Source organism: Anastrepha obliqua, chromosome 1 (genome assembly GCF_027943255.1).
Source record: "Anastrepha obliqua isolate idAnaObli1 chromosome 1, idAnaObli1_1.0, whole genome shotgun sequence".
Taxonomy (NCBI): Eukaryota; Metazoa; Arthropoda; class Insecta; order Diptera; family Tephritidae; genus Anastrepha; species Anastrepha obliqua.
Window position 1 is genome coordinate 77,277,499 of NC_072892.1, and position 19,159 is coordinate 77,296,657.

At 35.0% G+C, this 19,159-nt stretch overlaps 1 protein-coding gene across 1 annotated transcript in view; it reads left to right on the forward strand.

The window, feature by feature from the left end:
- Positions 1 to 19,159, forward strand: part of LOC129242762 (peroxidase) — a 77,644-nt gene that overhangs the window by 56,947 nt on the left and 1,538 nt on the right. The window contains exons 2-8 of the mRNA XM_054879593.1: positions 6,057 to 6,262; positions 7,030 to 7,230; positions 11,423 to 11,634; positions 11,720 to 12,464; positions 12,536 to 12,692; positions 15,241 to 15,411; positions 15,488 to 15,686. Coding sequence (XP_054735568.1) covers positions 6,057 to 6,262; positions 7,030 to 7,230; positions 11,423 to 11,634; positions 11,720 to 12,464; positions 12,536 to 12,692; positions 15,241 to 15,411; positions 15,488 to 15,686 — 1,891 coding nt within the window. The remainder of the gene's footprint in view (positions 1 to 6,056; positions 6,263 to 7,029; positions 7,231 to 11,422; positions 11,635 to 11,719; positions 12,465 to 12,535; positions 12,693 to 15,240; positions 15,412 to 15,487; positions 15,687 to 19,159) is intronic.

A 19,159-nucleotide genomic window follows, 5' to 3' on the forward strand; every position in this document is an offset into this window, starting at 1 on the left:
GAATTAATATTCGCGTACTACCGATTTACGTTGGGTAGAACTTGCAGTATTCTAACGACTACGCCACTTTTGAGTTCAATATTTTTAATGAACAAAAAAAAAAAAACCAATTTATGTTCAATTAAAATCAAACTTTGCTTTATTGAATCTATCTTAAGACTGCCTTAAAATTACTGTTACAGCGTTTATTGTTTAAATTCTGTCTATGTTGCATATTAGCACGGTGAATTATTCTGTGGAATTGTTTACCGTTTATTTGGTAAGTGCCGGAAATGCAAATTCGGCAAAAAGGTGAATAAGTATTTAATAAAAATATAAGTCGCATTATTGCACTTTTAATAAAGCAATTCTTTGGAATTGATTTTGTGCCGAATAATCGTCATTTGCGGGAAGTGTTGATTTTCCTCTTTCATTCGAAAAAAATGGCCACTGAAGCGCATCGAGAGTTACAAAAAGTTTATGGAGATGTTACTTTAAGTGAAGCAACGTGCCGAGATTGGTTCCGTCGCTCCAAAGACGGTGATTTTAATGTTGACGACTGTCCGCGTGAAGGAAGGCCAAAAACCTTCGAAGACGCTGAATTGGAGGCATTGCTCAATGAGGATCCATGTGAAACGCAAGAAGAGTTTGCTCAATATTAGGAGTTACCCGCCAATCCATTTCCAAGCGATTGTATGCTTTGGGAATGATTCAGAAACAGGGGACTTGGGTTTCTTATGGGTTAAAACCAAGGGATGTTGAACGTCGTTTTTTCGCCTGTGAACAACAGCCCCAGGGGCAAAACAGGAAGGGTTTTCTTCATCGCATCGTGACGGGTGGTGAAAAATGGATTCATTACAGCAATTTGGTGTTATTTATTATGAACTGTTAAAACCAAGCGAAACCATCACTGGGGATCGGTATCGACGTCAATTGATGCGATTGAGCCGAGCACTGTGCGAGAAGCGACCGCAATACGCGGAGAGGCATGGAAAAGTTATTCTACAGCATGACAACGCTCGGCCTCACGTTGCCAAACCCGTTAAAACCTACCTGGAAACACTGAATTGGGAAATGCTAGCCCACCCGCCATATTCTCCAAATATTGCGACGTCCGATTATCACCTGCTCCGATCAATGGCACATGGTCTAGCTGACCAGCAGTTCCAATCATATGAAGACATCAAAAAATGGCTTGGTCCGTGGATAGCCTCAAAAGATGAACAGTTTTACCGCGACGGTATACAAGATCTACCCTAAAGATGGGGAAAAGTAGTAGCCAGCAATGGGCAATACTTTCAATGATTCACTTGTACCTAATATGTATGTATGTATGTTAAGTGTGTATTATAGAAATGGAAGTTTGGTTTTATAGTATATTAAGAGGCTTAATTATAACATCAAACCTGGACACAACCGAATGGCAGTTACGCATCAACCCACTCGGTTCCAGCGGTCGTTATATCAGGTCAGTCCATAAGTTCGTGCATATTTTACCCATAATTTCACTTAGGTACGATTTTTGCAAACAAAAAATTATTTGCGGAGTATAACGGAACTATTTATATTTTCTTTGATATATTGTGCATTCAACAAGTCATTTTAATCGCGGATAGAAGCACGTGTTGTTAAAAAATAAAATGGAATCTTCGAACGCGTATAAGAGGCATATTTTGTATTTTTTTATAAAAATGGTAAAAATACAACAACTGCTGCTGCAGAAATAAACATTGTTCAACTCCGACACCTTGCTCGAACTTGTGGAAGCTGAGCCAAATTTGGCAGTCAATATGATAGCTCAGAAGTTAAATTCATCGCATGGAACAGTTCACAGGCACCTGGTTCAGTTGGGAAAGGTTTCAAAGCTGGGAAAATGGGTTCCGCATAGATTTTCCGTCGCCAACCTTCAGTAGAGAGTGAATGTGTGTTCTCAGCTGCTGCAACGACTTGGAAATGAAAATGAAAGTTTTTTGAACCGTATCGTTACTGGTGATGAAAAATGGGTCTTTTACAATAATCCTGTTCGCAAACACCAATGGTTAGATAAAGATGAAACACCAGAACCGACCCCTAGAGATGGTCTTCACCCCAAGAAGATTTTCCTGTCTATTTAGTGGGATATGGCCGGTATTGTTTATAATGAACTTCTGGAACCAAACCAGATGATAACTGCTGATTATTATTCCCATCAGCTATCAAACCTGAATGAGGCACTTAAAAAAATTCGACCGTCTGTAGTTAATAGACGCAAAGTTTTGTTTCACCACAACAACGCAAAACCTCATACCGTAAGGCAAACATTAGGCAAGCTGAACGAACTCGGATGGGAGCTAATGCCGCATCCACCATACTCTCCGGTTATTGCACCTTGTGATTATCACCTTTTCCGTGGACTTCAATCACATATGTGTAACAAGAACTACTCCTCAAAAGAAGCTATAAAAAGGGATATCAAAGCGTATTTTGGCTTCAAGGACAAACAATTTTTTGAGCAGGGAATTAAAAATTTGCCTAAACGTTGGTAAGACATTGTAAATAATGAAGGAAAATATATTATTGATTAATAGATACTTTAAACATTTTTTTTATAAATTTTAAAACCACCTTTAAAAACGGACGATTTATGGACTGACCTGATACGTCTACAGCTACAGCGGCCGTTATATATACAACTACTAATGACTAAGACCTTGCGCCATCAAAATTAATTCTTTACTACCTACCCGGTCAGAGTGATTTTCATTATCATAAACCTGTACTCCGCCAATTTTATAAAATTTAGAAAGATATTGCAAATACTCTTATGTGCCATTGCATCAGACAAAATAAAGAAGAAAAAGCCGTGGGTTCCTGAGTGAAACCCTGAGACATGGACACTAAATATTTTTTGGTATTACTACTATCCTGTGTTCCATATGTTTTTGTGGCAGGAATTTTATATTTTGTAAAAGCAAAATCTTAGACTTCACTTGAACTACCACTTGAAAATATGTTTTTTAAAACTAAAAATTATAATTTTCTGAAGTACTTGACTTCAGGCTGGTTTTTGAGCGTCCAAACAAAATTCTCCGAACATACGAGGTCTCTATTTTCTCTGGTCTAATGGAATCTTTCACCATGTTCGTCGCTAACCTTTCCATTTCCATTTAATAGTTACATTAATTTCACCTTATCAAAATCATATTCTGTCTTAGGTTTTTACGATAATATTAGCTCAAATCTTACGGACCCTTATACCCTGAAATTGCTGTTTATGACATTCGAGAGCTCCAAGTTAGAAAATGCTTTTATTTGGAGGCCATAATGAGATCTCAAATTCTAACTTGCTAGAGCTATCAGTTTCAAAAAACAAATTTTCTGTACCATTGAACTATAAATTTAAGTTCACTTAGACATACGATTATAATTTAATTATCTATATAATTTCATCATTCTTTAGTTTTAGTAGTCAGTTTGAAGTCATCTTTTCTTGGATTCTGAAAATAAATAAATAACACAGGTCTGCAAAAAATGGGTTCGGAATGTTCTATAAAAGTGTAGTGTCATTTCCGAAGTAATTTTTTGCGTAGAATCCGAATCCGGGGTTTAAATTGCTCTATCATGTCAGGACTTTGAGATATCCTAACCTAAAAGTGCAAAAAACGCTGTTTTTGCCCATTTTTGAGGTTATGTATCAACGAAGATTTTGCTCTTCATAAAAAAAGTAGACGTGGTATTTTAAATTATAAGTCTTCCTCTTTTAAATGCCGTTGAGTTTGCTCAAATATCTTAATTTTTCACTGAGATATCGCATTTTGAAGTCTCCATGTTATTTTTTTTGTGCGACTATGTAATCGACCGTATCACGTCTCATGTTATCTCAATGGATTTTCGAATATCGAAAAATTCACAAACATGGAATCTTCAAAATGCGATATCTCAGTAAAAAATAAAGATATTTAAGCAAACTCAAGGGCATTTAAAAGAGGAAGACTTATACTTTAAAATACTATGCTTACTTTTTTATGAAGAGCAAAATCTGCGTAGCTACATAACCTCAAAAATGGGCAAAAACAGCGTTAGGATATCTCAAAATCCTGACGTGATAGAGCAATTTAAAGCCCGGATTCGGATTCTACGCAAAAAATTACTTCAAAAATGACCCTACGCTTTCTTAGAACAAAACGTTGTTGACCTGTGTAATCAGTCAACGCACTCGTTTTTGATTGTAATTTCGAGGTAATTGGAATTTAGCATTAACATTAATAATAATTCCAGCCTTGAAATCCTTACTTTGGACTATGTGGGCAATTGCGTAGTAAAATTCCGCTCCACGGACAAAAACCGCATTTCATACTATAAGTCTCTCATTAGAGTGTTCGAGAGGAAGATTCTGCAAAAGATATTTGGACCATTATGTGTAAGTGCCATAGTATTCGTAAACCATGGAACAAAGAGTTTTACGGCGATATAGACATACGAAAAGAAATCTTGCGGCTCTGCTGGCCAGATCATGTTATCAGAATGAATACCAATGCACAACCAGAAAACGTATGGAAAATCGAACCTAATAACATAAAGAGGCATAGTCCGTTGCATGCTCAGACTTGGTGAAATATTTTCACATGAACGCCGGCATAGAAAGCACACATTCATTTGAAGCTGCTAAACATATCGCTAATCATCTTAACGGTGTGCACAATTTTCAATTCATTAAATTCCTATTGGAACCAATTGGGTTCCCTATAGTGAATGTCGTTCACGAGTTAGAACAGTAAATGCAGTTTCCTTGTTTTTAAGGGAGGGGTCTAGGGTTTGAGCATTTTTTTAAATGAATTTTTGAGACTTTGCTTTAGAGATATGAATAGTGAAAATGTATTTAAACTTTTTGTACATTATAAAGCATCATTTCAACAATATTGTACTAAATTTTTGTAAGAAAATATCGGGAAATAAGCCGGTGAGGTAACTTTTCCGAAAACGCCTTTTCCAAAAGGTGATTTGCGGTGACTATCGTATCTAGTTGTAGAATCACCTGAAATAAAAAAAACAGAATTATTTGGTTAAATTATCACCAAAACCTCCCCCCCACTGGCTCCGATTTTTTTTTTTAATTTTTACGTTGCCAGCGCGTTTTTGAAGCAAAAAGTGCGATTTTCACTGATTTTTTTGCTGTATAAGTGGAAACCGCCCTTAATGTAAAACAAAAAAGTGAAAAATCTCTCAGTGGGGGGGAGGTATTTTATATATAGAAGTTTTATACCAAATTTGAAAAGGATCGGTTAAATATTGTTGAAGTTCTAATAGTCACGGACTTTGAAAAAGTGGTTTCGAGAAAAACGCGTAACGCTCCGCTCCAAACGCTCGCAGCTGTCGCAGAGGAGTGGGGACAAAAACGTCTATAACTCCAAAAGTTTTGCTCCGATTGAGCTGAAATTTTGGGACAATATTTTTGAGATGATTTACTATAAGAAAAAGCTATTTCCAAAAAATCGATTTTTTGAAAGTCAAACCCTAGACCCCTCCCTTAACGTTCTCTGAATTGTCGCAGAGCAGTGGCCAACGTGATTAAAACTATTTTCGTGTATTTTTATTGCCACAAACAATTATTATCATCAACCAAGAAAAAGTTTAACTCGCGAATGGTATTCACTATATTAAAACCCAGGCCTTTCAGTTGTACCGCAGTTGGTATCATCACCGGGCAGTACCTAATGAGAATACATGGGAAACGTATGGCTATGATATCTGTCGCAAAGAGCCGTCAAACCACCGTAACCTAACCAACTAAAAACTGATTAGTTTCAATTAGATTCCTATTTTAATTAATTGGGTCTCAACATGGTAAATACCATTCGTGAAATATAATGCATAATCTCCATTATACATAGTTGTTTTCTCGTTCACATTAGAGAGAGAGTTGTGTAGATACCGAAATAATTAATAGCCTCAATTGAACACTTGAGAGCCAGTTATCTCGATTTTTTCGTTTTTCGGAATTTACTCGTATACGACGATGTCCCAGCAAACTCGCAATATATTTTACATTCATTAATATCCATTAGTCTTTAATGTAGCAAACTTCATTACCATTGCAGATGATTTTTAAAGTCAGCGTATGCATTTATTTAGTAGTATCAACATTTAACTACTTAGCCAATGGGTTAACAAAATTCTCCAGTTCGGGATATCACATCGTTCATAACGACCTCCCAGCAAATCACATGTTCCGATTTCTACAAGGGAACGCACCTCGTTACAGAAGTCCACCGCCTCCGCCAATATTGCCACAAGGAATACAAGGGTATTTTACTACATTTATATAAAGTTTTTATATTTGCATTTATACATATCTACTTAAATAATTGATTTTGGTACATTATTTTTATAAGATAAAATTCATTTCGACAACAGTTTATAAGTAGATCTTATTTGATTTTATTTTTTTTTTTATTTTATAAAGAGATTTAAAGAATTCTCCAGGTCTATTGCCGTATGACAATTGTTCCATTCCAAATTAATTAGGTCGAAATCATATTAGGAACGATTTTCCATCATTTATTTCATATTATAGCCCTTATTATTACTATTATTTATTAAATATATACTTTTTGAATATTAAATATATGCTCATATCGAAATACAAATACCAGGGCTTAAGAGTCTGATTTTGTACCATAGCCGTATTTGTTTCGCCATGCGTTAACGGGTGGCGAATAGATGAAGTCACTGCCATAAACAAGCATTTGCTGGAAAAGAGCTGAAAAATGGCATTTGTTTGGAAGCAATTAATGTGTGCTAATACTTGCCTAATATCAGAAAAAAGAGCTGGCAGCATTAATTTAGTGAGTTATTCCAGTAGTATGAGGTAAACCATACTCGCTAGTGGCGAATCTTGCTCGATAACTTTATAGTTAGTTACGCTCACATGCAAATGTTTCGCCAAGCGAGCTGAGCCCAAACATAGCGAGTAGAGAAGTGACGAACCGAAGACGACTTATGCTATATATTTAGATGAGTTAATTAAATTAAATCTGAAATATGGTGCAATTATAAATTATTTTCCAACAGTATTGCTATGTTTGGCCAAACATCCCCTGCGCCAGGAAACCCGTTTGCTCAGTTCAATCCAGCTTATGGTGCACATTTCCCCACCGGTGGAGTTGCGGTGTGTGCTATTCCTCCACCTCAATGCCAGAAATCGGCTTATCGAACGATGGACGGCTCCTGTAATCATCTCGATAATCCTCAAGCGGGAGTTGCAAATACGAGGTAAGTTGGTATACATTAGTTGCATAGTGGTCCACAAAATTGAGAGCGCCATAAAAGGCCTTGCTTTAGTGTTCTCAGGAAACTATAATTGCAAAATCTAAAAAGCAAGTGCATAAATTACATAGAGAAGTGCATCTGCTAATTGGTTCGTTTAGTGCATAATTTGTTTTATGGCACACGTAATTATAATAGGGATAAAAATAATTTATAAATATATTTTGTGCACATTGAAATAATTTTTTAGAATCAATAAAGAAGTAATTGTTCGGCAAGAAGTAAAATTCCTTCCACAAGCTGGTGTAGAAAACAAGTAAAGTCGATCGAAATCCAGACAATGTCACCTAAAATTACATAACGAATCTTGGAAAAAGGGGTAATTAATGAAATATTGAATAGAGATCTAGAGATACATACATATCTTTGTACATGCCTCTGAATCATTGACCGAATAGCAATTCGAAGTTTATAAATTCGCAATTTATACTGTTTTAATTTGCTTGTTCATATAACAAAATTAAAAGATTATATTAATAATATTAATATAGTTTAATAAATTACTATGTTTTTATATACGTGTATGAGTAAGTTGATTACAATTGTATGCTAAATTCTTTCGAGTCAGGTGAAGTGTAAGTACTGAAAATTCAAGTAAAACAATGGGTTCAACGCGCCCTAGTTTACCAATGCTAGCAACGGGTGAAATAGTGCAATATCCAAATCAAAATAAGGCCCTATTGAAAACGTTGATTTTCTTAGTACACCGTCAAATGCAGAATACTGCAGCGGCCGTCAACCATATTGGTTCGAATTGTTATTTGAATAAAAGTTACAGTTGATCCGTAGTCACACTCAAATAGTACTCTACCAACATTGCAATCAGTCTAATAGCTACTCAAAATTTCAAGAGGAAAATCTGATATGGTTGTTTAGGGAATCTGCAAAGCCATTAAAACTTTGAAGTCTAAAAGTTATGACCATTTGCCTTACAAGTCCTTCATTTAGACCAATTGACGTGCCTATAAATTAAATTATTCGTTTATTTATTGTATTTATACATATACTTATACTTATCTACATACCCTCCTCAACTAATTTAAATCACTATACGCCTAGCTTGCCTACACACCTTACTAGATTTAACAGCAGACCGTGCCACCAGCAAAAAAAAAACGTTCGACGCAGACCCCTTGGTTTAAAGAACTTTTGCAAGCTAGTTTCGGGAATTTTTTTTTTTTTTTGCTGAACATAGCCTCTTCACATCTTTGATCATATGGTTTCGTCAGCTGACTGAAGACGTTAAGCAAACAAAAAATATTTTGCCGGTGTGTCTATTATCGATACTATCATCTCACGTACTAGCACATATATTAAACTGAATATAATGAAATTATTTAAATAAAGAAAAAATAGCTTTTAAGTAAACATAAACGATAAATTTATTTTACTCCGTGACCTTTTATTAATTATTAAAAAAAAAAAAAAAATGTGGCAAAACATATTAGAGTAATATTATTATTTCACACCTGTTTCATAAAATAACCACTATTTTTAATGAGAAATGTATCTCCCTAGAAGGTTAAAAACTATAAGGTTGTTAATGATTTCTGGAGGAATACTTAACCAGACTTGTTTAGCAGCTTCAATTAGCATTAAAACCCTCTCTGTCTATTATGTATTATATTTATGTGATTGAGTACAGCAACTGACCCGGCCGCTTGAGGACATTTATTTTCTCAGTTTCGATTCAATTTCTTACAAGTTTCGAGGCGTGCTTCGAGTCGTTATCATGTTGGAACTTAAAGGTAATTGTGCCATATTCCACTCATCATGGGGAAACATGTTTTCAAGGATATTTTTGAACATAAACCGACCCATTATGCTATTTATTCAGTGGAGGGGCTCAATGCGGAATCCAGAAAAAAATCGCCACACCATTATATCTCTCCGCCATGATCAACTGTATCTTGATAATATGGCGGATCCAAGCGCTTATTTCGTGGTTACCGAACTTTTCTCATTCCGTCGGAATATTTCAAATTAAATTTGAATTCATACGAAACGGCTACAGTTGCCTAACTTTTGATGGGTTCTGGAGCAAATTTAAAACGCTTCAATTGATTTTTTTTGCTTTTTAGCTACCCTATAACTTCTTAGTCCATCTGCATCCTTTGTACAGTCCCGCTGTTACTTTTAAGTATGTAAGTAAGGCCTTAAACATGTATGTAAGTAAGGCTTAAGCATCTGTAATCTGAACTTGCTTATTGTGAAACATACTGTTGACTTTTCTAATAAACACTTTTTGTCAATGTCTTTCTGAGATAAGCCTTTTCTAGCAACCATCAATTATTAATTTGAATCACTGTTTTACTAGATTTTTAAGGAAATATTAAACAAGAATGCTTAAACTACGATTTACACTCGCAATCGCGTATACATAAGTATGCATACACAAATTGTGGGTAGTCCATAAAATAAACTTGTTTCTAATTAGTTACTAAACAGAAAATTATTGCCGCACAGGAAAGTTATTCATTGCAAAATCCATTCAATTTATGTGCAAGGTAAACTAACTTTAGATATCTAATCGTGCAGAATAAAACTATTATTAATTTACCACACTGTAAACTGGCCCTAGGAACTATTCAAGTTCTCATTTAGATTTGACAAATTCAGAAAGGGAGGTTGAAAATTATCGCAACATTAACGTTTATGTGTTTACTTTTATACAGTTTGTCTAGAATGACTTTTGACATAGATAATAAATTCAATTTTTCGACTTCATTAGCAAAAAATAGCACTCTTTATTTATCCTCTTTTTTGTACTGATTCATATTTATTCACAACATTTAATGGGAATTAATAAAGAAAAACTTCAAAATCTTTGGAGAAACAACAACTAAAGCTACAAAAAACAAATAACACACTATTTCGCCACTGTCAATAACTGTTTTTACATTTTGCTTTTTCAATTTCTTTAGAATGTGTTGCGCGATTAACTTAAATTTATCATTATCTCTGCTTTGCAGTGAACACTTTGATGCTTTCGTTTTACAATTCAGTGAAAAATGTTTGCTTTATTCGGACTTAAAATTTAAATATTATGTTTTTAAAATGCCTGGCAAAGAATTAACCTTTAATATTACGCAATTATTATACTTTATTATAATTACCATTTGGGTAAAAGTATTCAGGGATTGTTTGAAATGTTTTCGGTAACAAGTCAGATAGTTTATAAAGTTATAAATCGAGCGAAAAAATAGAGTAGATTAAAGCAAAAGCGCGCAGGTGAATCTAAAGCTAAAATTACTGGACGTGCAGAACGCTTGATGATCCGAAAATTGGACCAAACCCCGCGAATTTCCTTGAGAATACTTGGAAAGGAGCTTAATGAGGAGTGTGGCATTGTTGTCTCCCATGAATCAGTGCGTCAAGCCGTGTAGTGCAAATATTAATCGAAATCAACACGCAAGAAACCATTTCTGTCTGCACAAAATATAGAAAACCGCCTGTCTTTTGCTTTGAACCACATTTCCGAACCAGAAGATTATTGGGTCGACGTTCTATTTTGCGCCAAGACAAAGATAATGTTGCATTACAACGATGGACCGACTAAAGAATGGCGCAAGCCCAAAATATCGAAATAAAACTCCCACGGTTCATTTTGGAAATTGGTTTGGGGATGCATTTTAAGTAAAGGAGTAGGAGACTTGGTGTTTATTGTTTCAATATATTGAAAAAGTGCTACGCATTTGGGTTTATCACTAAGAATAAATTAAATTTTAAATTTTACCAAGATAACGATCCAAAATATAAGGTGCATTATATGCAGATGTGGCTTCTATACAATTGGGGTAAAGTTATAAATACACCAGCCCAGAGTCCCGATATAAACGTGGTTGAAAATTTGTAGGCCTGCTAAAAGGCATCCAAAGAATGTAGCCGCATTAAAAACTGCAATAATGGAGGAATGGCAGAATATTCCGAACGTATGCGACATGTACTAATTGGTCTATTCCATGAAAAAGTTATTGAATCAATACAAAAAAGAATGCATAGTGCTATTTTTTGCTAATTAAGTCGAAAAATTCAATTTATTTTCTATGTCAAAAGTCAATCTTGACCAACTGTAACTTTTTCATTTTGGGCACTGACTGTTAATAATCACCACTTATTAAATGTTATATTTTCTTAGATATGGACGCCTGCTCTCCCCAAAATACGGAGATGGCATTTCATCGCCTACCCGAGCAATAACAGGCGCAGAGTTACCGAATGCAAGACTTGTTTCACTAGTCGTTTTTAACGAATTGGATGTTCCGGATCCGGAATATACACTAGTAAATATGCAATGGGGTCAGATAATGACACACGATATGAGTATGCAGGCTGGAGGAACACAAGGCAGTAAGTAATAGAAAACGATTTGTTGTTATTATCTGAAGTCCAGCAAAGTTCCTTTGTACGAGCTTTTCAATTTTAATTTATAAAGGGCAACATCCAACACGCTGCTGTACTGACGATGGTCGACTTATCACCACGGGTGAAGCACACTCGACATGCTTCCCTATTGTGATACCACCAAACGATCCCGCATACTCACAAGTGGGTACTGAATGTCTTGACTTTGTGCGAACGCTCACAGATCGCGACATTAAATGCTTCTATGACAATGGTCCAGCGGAACAATTGACAACTGTAACATCGTATGCCGATCTGTCGCTCGTTTACGGCAATTCTATACAACAGAATAGTGAGATACGGGCTTTTCAGGGCGGCCGAATGTTAGTTGATCAACGAAATGGTGCCGAATACTTGCCTCCATCGCGCAATGGGACTGGAGATTGCGATGCGGCTCCGCCCGGTGAGGTTTGCTACCAAGCTGGTGACATCCGTGTCAATCAAAATCCAGGTTTAGCCATTTTACACACTATTTTGTTACGGGAACACAATCGCATCGCCGATACTTTGGCTAAACTTAATCCCCATTACAACGATAGGACTTTATTTCAAGAAGCACGAAAGATAAATATCGCCCAATATCAACACATAAGCTATTATGAGTGGTTACCCATATTTCTAGGTTCAGAAAATATGTTAAAGAACCGACTTATATACAAAACAGCATCAAATAATTTTATAAAAGATTTCGATAGCTCAATTGATCCGTCCGTCTTAAATGAGCATGCGACTGCAGCGTTTAGATATTTTCACACACAAATTGAAGGTCGATTAGAGTAAGTAATGTGCACACGAACTGCATATAATAGTGGCTTATAATTGCTTTACAAACATGTACTATAAATAGTTTGGTTTCTGAGCTGCGGTCAGTTCTGGGGTCATTAAGATTGAGTGATTGGATGAATCGACCAGCCATAATTGAAGTTGGTGACAACTTTGATTCTTTAACTCGAGGGCATGCAACACAACCCGAAGAATTAACCGATATAAATTTTGACAGAGAGGTATGTACTTCTTATAGAAATATAATAAAACAGAACACATCAATGGAACCTAAAAATTACTACAAATATAAGGTTGCCTCCGAACCGAATTTAGCACTTCCTTACTTATGCATAGTTACAGTCGAGTCGCTGTGCTTTAGGGACACATAAGTTACATACATATGTATATGTGTACATTCATATGTTTTTTGTGTAAAAACGTACTTATAGGCCTAACACACATACACATAGTAGAAAAAGTCTGCGTTCACCTATGCAAATATTCTTTGCATTAGAAAAAGTTCAAAACAATAAATATTTCAGAAATTTTGTTTAATGAATTTTATTTAGTTCACTTAAACGTAACTATCACACATATTTCGCTACCAATAACAAAATCAAATTTAAAATGAGATCACATAAAATTAAAAAGGCCATTCAAACTAAACGGAAAAAGTTTGCGTTCACTTCAGTAATAATAAAATAAAAGGCTTAAGATCATAGAAATGTTTTAAAATTAATAGCTAGTTGGATATCCACGCCTTTGTATGACTTTTAGAAGGCGTCTTTTCATTGATCCAACTAGTTTGGCTGTTATTTCTGGACTTATGGCTTCCCATTCCTCTTTAAGCGCGTTCTTAAGCATTTCCTTGCTAGTTATTGTACGCTCTCGTATTTTTTTTCTAGAACGTCCCATAAGTGCTCAATGGGGTTAAGGTCAGGTGATTGTGGGGGTGTGCGAAGTTGTTATGGAACATTATACAACAACCACAACCTAACAATCTCTGCTGTGTGTTTCGGGTAGTTGTCCTGTTGGAAAACAAATCTTTCACCGAGTCCTAGTTTGATTGCACTTTCTCTCAAATTCGTTTTTAAAATATCGAGATAATCATGTATGTTCATTATCGACTCAACAAACTGTATATTTCCAACGCCCGAACTAGCCATACACCCCCATATCATGGCACCTCCTCCCCCATGCTTTACCGTAGGTACCAGATTTTGCTTTCCAAGTGCCGTTCCGTTTTTCCTCCAAATAATTTTACGACCTTTTATCCCGAAAATGCAAAACTTGCTCTCATCTGAAAAAATCACACTATTCCAAACCTCAGGTGGCTTGTTTACGTATTCCTTGGTGAAAGCCATCCGCTTAATTCGATTTACTCGTGATATGAAGGGTTTTTTCGGGCCACTGTGCCGTGAAATCCGATTCTTTTTAGAATTTCTCTTACTGTATCTGGATGTACTTTCTTTTGGTATTTTACTTCTATGTCTTTTGAAGTTTGGCTTGCTGTTAGTCGTGGATTAGACTTCACAAGAATAGTTAGTTGCGTTCTTCTCTTTCCGTCAGTTTTTTTGGACGCCCAGAACGAAGCTTAGACTCCAAACAAATCGTTTGCTTGAAGTTGTTTATCACTCTTTGGACCGAGGAGTATTGCCTTCCAACAATTTTCGCGATTTCCCGATAGCTCTTACTATTTTGCCACAAACTTTTAATGATTTTCCTTTCACCAATATCTATTTCTTTTCGCCTTTGGTCCATAGTAACAAAAAATGTATTTCTAATATCAATTTTTCCCTCTTTGGATTTGTTCTTAACCGCGTCAACTACATGAATGATTTAAAATTAAATTTAACGTAATTGCCATGCAAATAATCGTCACTATTCGAAATGAACGCACACTTTTTCTGCTCAGCCTATTTAAGTAACTGTACTACAATCCCGTTATCTGAACACGACGCAGCTCAAACTTCAAAAAATTTTGTTCATACCCTCTACGAATAATTTTCTTTGAAATAAGTGAAAAGAAATAACTGAGAGTTTTAAGATAAACACGTTAAATTATTTTAATACTTTATAACAGTGGGTGAACGCAGACTTTTTCTACCATGTGCATGCTTCGTGATGAGAATATGTAAGGTAATTCGATATTGTTGTACTACGTTACTTAAATGTCCAAAGATGTACCTATAAGAAATGGTATAGCCAATGCAAATTGCAAAATGACAATTAAATGATATTATTAGAAAATACAAATGACATAGACAAGCTCACAAAATGGTAAGATACATTAAAAATAATAATTGTAGACAAAACCCATCTGTTATGTAGTTTTTGTGCATTCACAATGATCAAACTAATCCCACAATGATTCAGTTAACCATCTCTTGGTGAAAATGAAATTCTTAAACTCTAATCGTGTGTCAGGGGAAGACAATATTAACTGGAGATTGACCGTACCAAAAATACATGTATGTTCGGATTTTTCCTTTGTCTTTTGCTAACTAAAGCTGCCTTTTGTGTTGATCTGCGTGTATTTGCATTTGGATATGAATGAAAATGTTGCATAGAGAAACGGCGGTGTATCGCTTAATGCTATGTCTTCTGAAGCACTTAATTCCGTAACTTTATACGATCATACATAAGTAATTGAACACATTTTCACATACATATATATGACACTATTATCGTATGTTAAGAATTTTTTTTTAAGATGTAATAGTAGTAGCAATATTAATAATAATTATAATCATCATTGTACAGTTTAATTTCTTAACATACTTATAGATTAAGCACTTTTTATTGAGACGAAATAGGCCATTCGGAAGTGACCTACGAGCTATCGACATTCAGCGAAATCGGGACCATGGACTAGCATCTTACAATGATTTACGAGAATTTTGTGGTCTAAAACGAGCCAATAGCTGGGAGGACTATGGTGATCTTATAGAGCGCGAGGCATGTAAAATATGAAAAATGTTTACTGAATATTTTAAATTATTTCTGAATATTTATTCTCTAATTTTCGCTACAGGTTATAGAAAAAATGAAAACCCTATATGCCAGTCATGAAGATGTAGACCTTACTGTGGGAGGGTCAGTGGAAGCACATGTAGCAGGAGCTCTTGCTGGCCCAACATTTCTTTGCATTCTTACAGAACAATTCTATCGCACACGCGTTGGCGATCGCTTTTGGCATGAAAATGGTGATCCATTGACAGGTTTTACAGAGGGTAAACATCATTACATTTGTATACATTTTTTAATACATCTAGGGATTTGTATTACTTATTATTTAATATTTAGTGGATTCTTGGAATTAAAAAAGTAGCTTCGTAATAAGAATCCGTCGCAGAATATTGGTATTTTTTAATTGTGGGAAATAAATGTTCCGTTATTAAGTAACAGTTAATTTTAAAATATTATATAACTAGAATTATAACTGGTCAAAGAAATGCGTACTAGTTCCCGTTTGCTACCATGTGCAGAAAATGTTTAGTATATAACGGTAGCGGTTTTCGAAAGACGCTATCTCTAGTTCCTCGAAACAGATATTCTATCATTCTTGCGGGGATTCGGCAGATGAAAGCTGGCTGCTCATTTTACACGTATTCGCAAACCCGTCTAATTGTGCAAACCACAGATTATATTCGAACGCCAAGGGAGTAACATGGGTGAAGGCAGCAGAAATAGTGATAAATTTGGGGTTATCTTGTTTCGAGTGAGGAAATTCGGGAAAGACTAGAAGTTTGTATGTGGTTTTTTCCTTTTCGGTTTGGGGCTTGAGGAAAGTAAAGCAAACCTGTTATCCCCCAAGTTAGGTGGCCTAGGGGCCATTGTAGTTCTTACTTTATACCAGAACACTTGCAATGAATTAAACGTAGAACTGTAAAAGAAAAAGTCCCGTACCATAGGAAAGTGATTAACGGTAAAGAGATACTTTGGTGAGAAACCAAGAGAAAAAGCACAGTCTGAAAGGCACGTCCACTCGCGATGAGTATCAGGCGGAGACTGATGCAAGTTTTTACTGGATAAAATTTTACTTGTAAGAATTTGCAAGTGAGAAAAACTGCTGATCGTAAAGTAAACATACACAATAATTAAAATTTGTGAATTGGGTGAAAGTTATAAATGTGGTAAAAGTACGCAAAAGCTTTTTAATAGAAAACTCAGATAGTCGGATAGCCATAGAACATAGGGTATCTTCTTTTCGCCAATACTTATGCTGCAAACAGTCACCGACGTAAACACAGACCCCTGGCAGCTGTTACGATCAAACTAATGAGAGCCCTATGTAAATGAAAAATAACTTTCCTTCCGTATCGTAGATTTTATAGCAGGATTTTCGAAAATTCCCGTAGAACCGTGTCAGCTGAGTGCTCTCTCACCACACAGTATTGTCATAAGGTACATTTCAAAATCATTTATAAAATAAACTTGGAAAACTTTTATTTTTTGTTAAAATAACTTAAAAATAATGATGAATAATGAACTATTTCCATTTGTTGGTTTTTGACTTTGGTTTATTAAATCGGTCCTATTGTACTGGTGATAATCGACAACTTAACGAACTGTTAAGCATCATTCTTTGGGCTTCTTATCCGAAAAAGTGTTTGACCGTATATTATTGTTAACGCCAAATTGAATCCAATTTTGATGAATGAAACTTAACAAAAAGCATTATTACCGCCAACTGTGAAGATGTGGCAACTTGTATTTTCGGGCAACTTCTGTCTTGTCATCATCTGGCACTCATGTTTTTGTTTTAGTATCTCATTTGCTCGGTATTGCCACAGAGAACGTAATGTAACCATTAACCATTACCCATGATGGAAAGAATAATGAGATGGCGCCTATCGTGGTACCGTTACTTTGCTCTCAGCGAATTTGGCAATGAGTTACGTGGTTTTAGCACCAGTATGGCCAGATTACCATTTTCGTAACTTGATTTAGCATTTTTTTTTTGTTATTTAGTCTCGGAGTTTTAATTCTTTCTTCATGACATTTTTCTAGCCTATTCTCATTAGAAGTAATGTTTATAATTTTGTAAAATATACATTTTTTAAAAATTAGTTCAATAATTTACTTAGTTTTATTCAGCTTTACTTTTTTAACATCTAGTCGCATTGCCCGCGATTGCAGTTGTTGTTGGTATTCTTCTGCTTTCAGCAGTCAAATCTCTTTCTCGCTACTGCAGTGTTGCCTAGCTTTGGATATAAAAACGCACTAAAATACCCATTTAAAGAAAATAAAATACCAAATTTTTATTGAATTACTTACAGAACTTTTTATGAATGACAAATTGTCTTTAAAATGTGAGTTTTTTTTAAATAAATGTGTCATGGATATGTACAAATTCATTTATAAGTTTTTTTGTTGAAATAAACTCTTTTGTTAAGGGAACGACTTATTTGCTATATTTCAGGTTATGTAAAAAATAAGGTACTCTTTTTGTAAAAATGTCGTTATGGTTTTTTCAGTATTTTCTGGTATTTTTTTTTTTTGTTTGTTTTTACTATGAATACACCTCTAGTAAATTCCAACGCTTTTTAATATATGTAAAAAGGTTTTCCATGTTAAGAAGAGTTGAGAGAAGAACATTTAATATTCTTGCTTTAACTTAAAAGGAGCAAAAAATTAAATTTGCACTTTCCAAATATCAAACTGTATAAGAATCAACAAATTTCCATTAACACTAAAATCTTCTCAGAGCGGCCTTTTTTAACATTCTTTTGTTTAATAATACAGTTTTTTTTTAACTTACAGTTTCGGTAGCTTTAAATTAAAAACAAAAAGAAACAAACACCAAACTTAAAAATTTTCGCATTTAGGGTATACAATAAAAAAGCAATAAATTTATTGTGAAGAGCATATGGTGGGCACAACTGCACAACTTGGCAAACGTGACGTCACGCACGCTCTGATAGGCGCAATCTTGTTTCATCATTCTTGACCATTGTTACGTTCTCTGCCAGTAGTTTCGCAAAAATTCATGATTTGCCACACGGAATCGGAACAACTGAGAACTGAGAGCCAAACGAAGAGACGGCTTTTGAATTCGTCCCAGTTTGTTTGGTCAATGCGGCCTCCATATAAATACAACTTATACCTAAATGGATCCGTAAAGTCTGAACCAAAACGTCGAATAAAGACAAGTTTATAATATGGCTTAGGGTTATATAACCAATGTCGTATTTATTCCGCCCTGACCCCGGCTGTCAAATTTTCGTTTTATTTTTTTTAAACGTTTTTTTACAATTTCAACAGATAACACACTTCGACAATGTTTTGTCCTATAAAAGTGTAGGGTCATTTCCGAAGTAATTTATTGCGTAGAATCCGAATCCGGGGTTTAAATTGCTCTATCACGTCAGGATTTTGAGATATCCTAACCTAAAAGTGCAAAAAACGCTGTTTTTGCCCATTTTTGAGGTTATGTAGCTACGCATATTTTGCTCTTCATAAAAAAGTAAACATAGTATTATATTTTAAAGTATAAGTCTTCCTCTTTTAAATGCCGTTGAGTTTGCTCAAATATCTTTATTTTTCACTGAGATATCGCATTTTGAAGTTTTTTTTATTTTTTTTTGTGCAACTATGTAACCGACCGTATCACGTCTCATGTTATCTCAATGGATTTTCGAATATCGAAAAATTCACAAACATGGAAACTTCAAAATGCGATATCTCAGTGAAAAATTAAGAT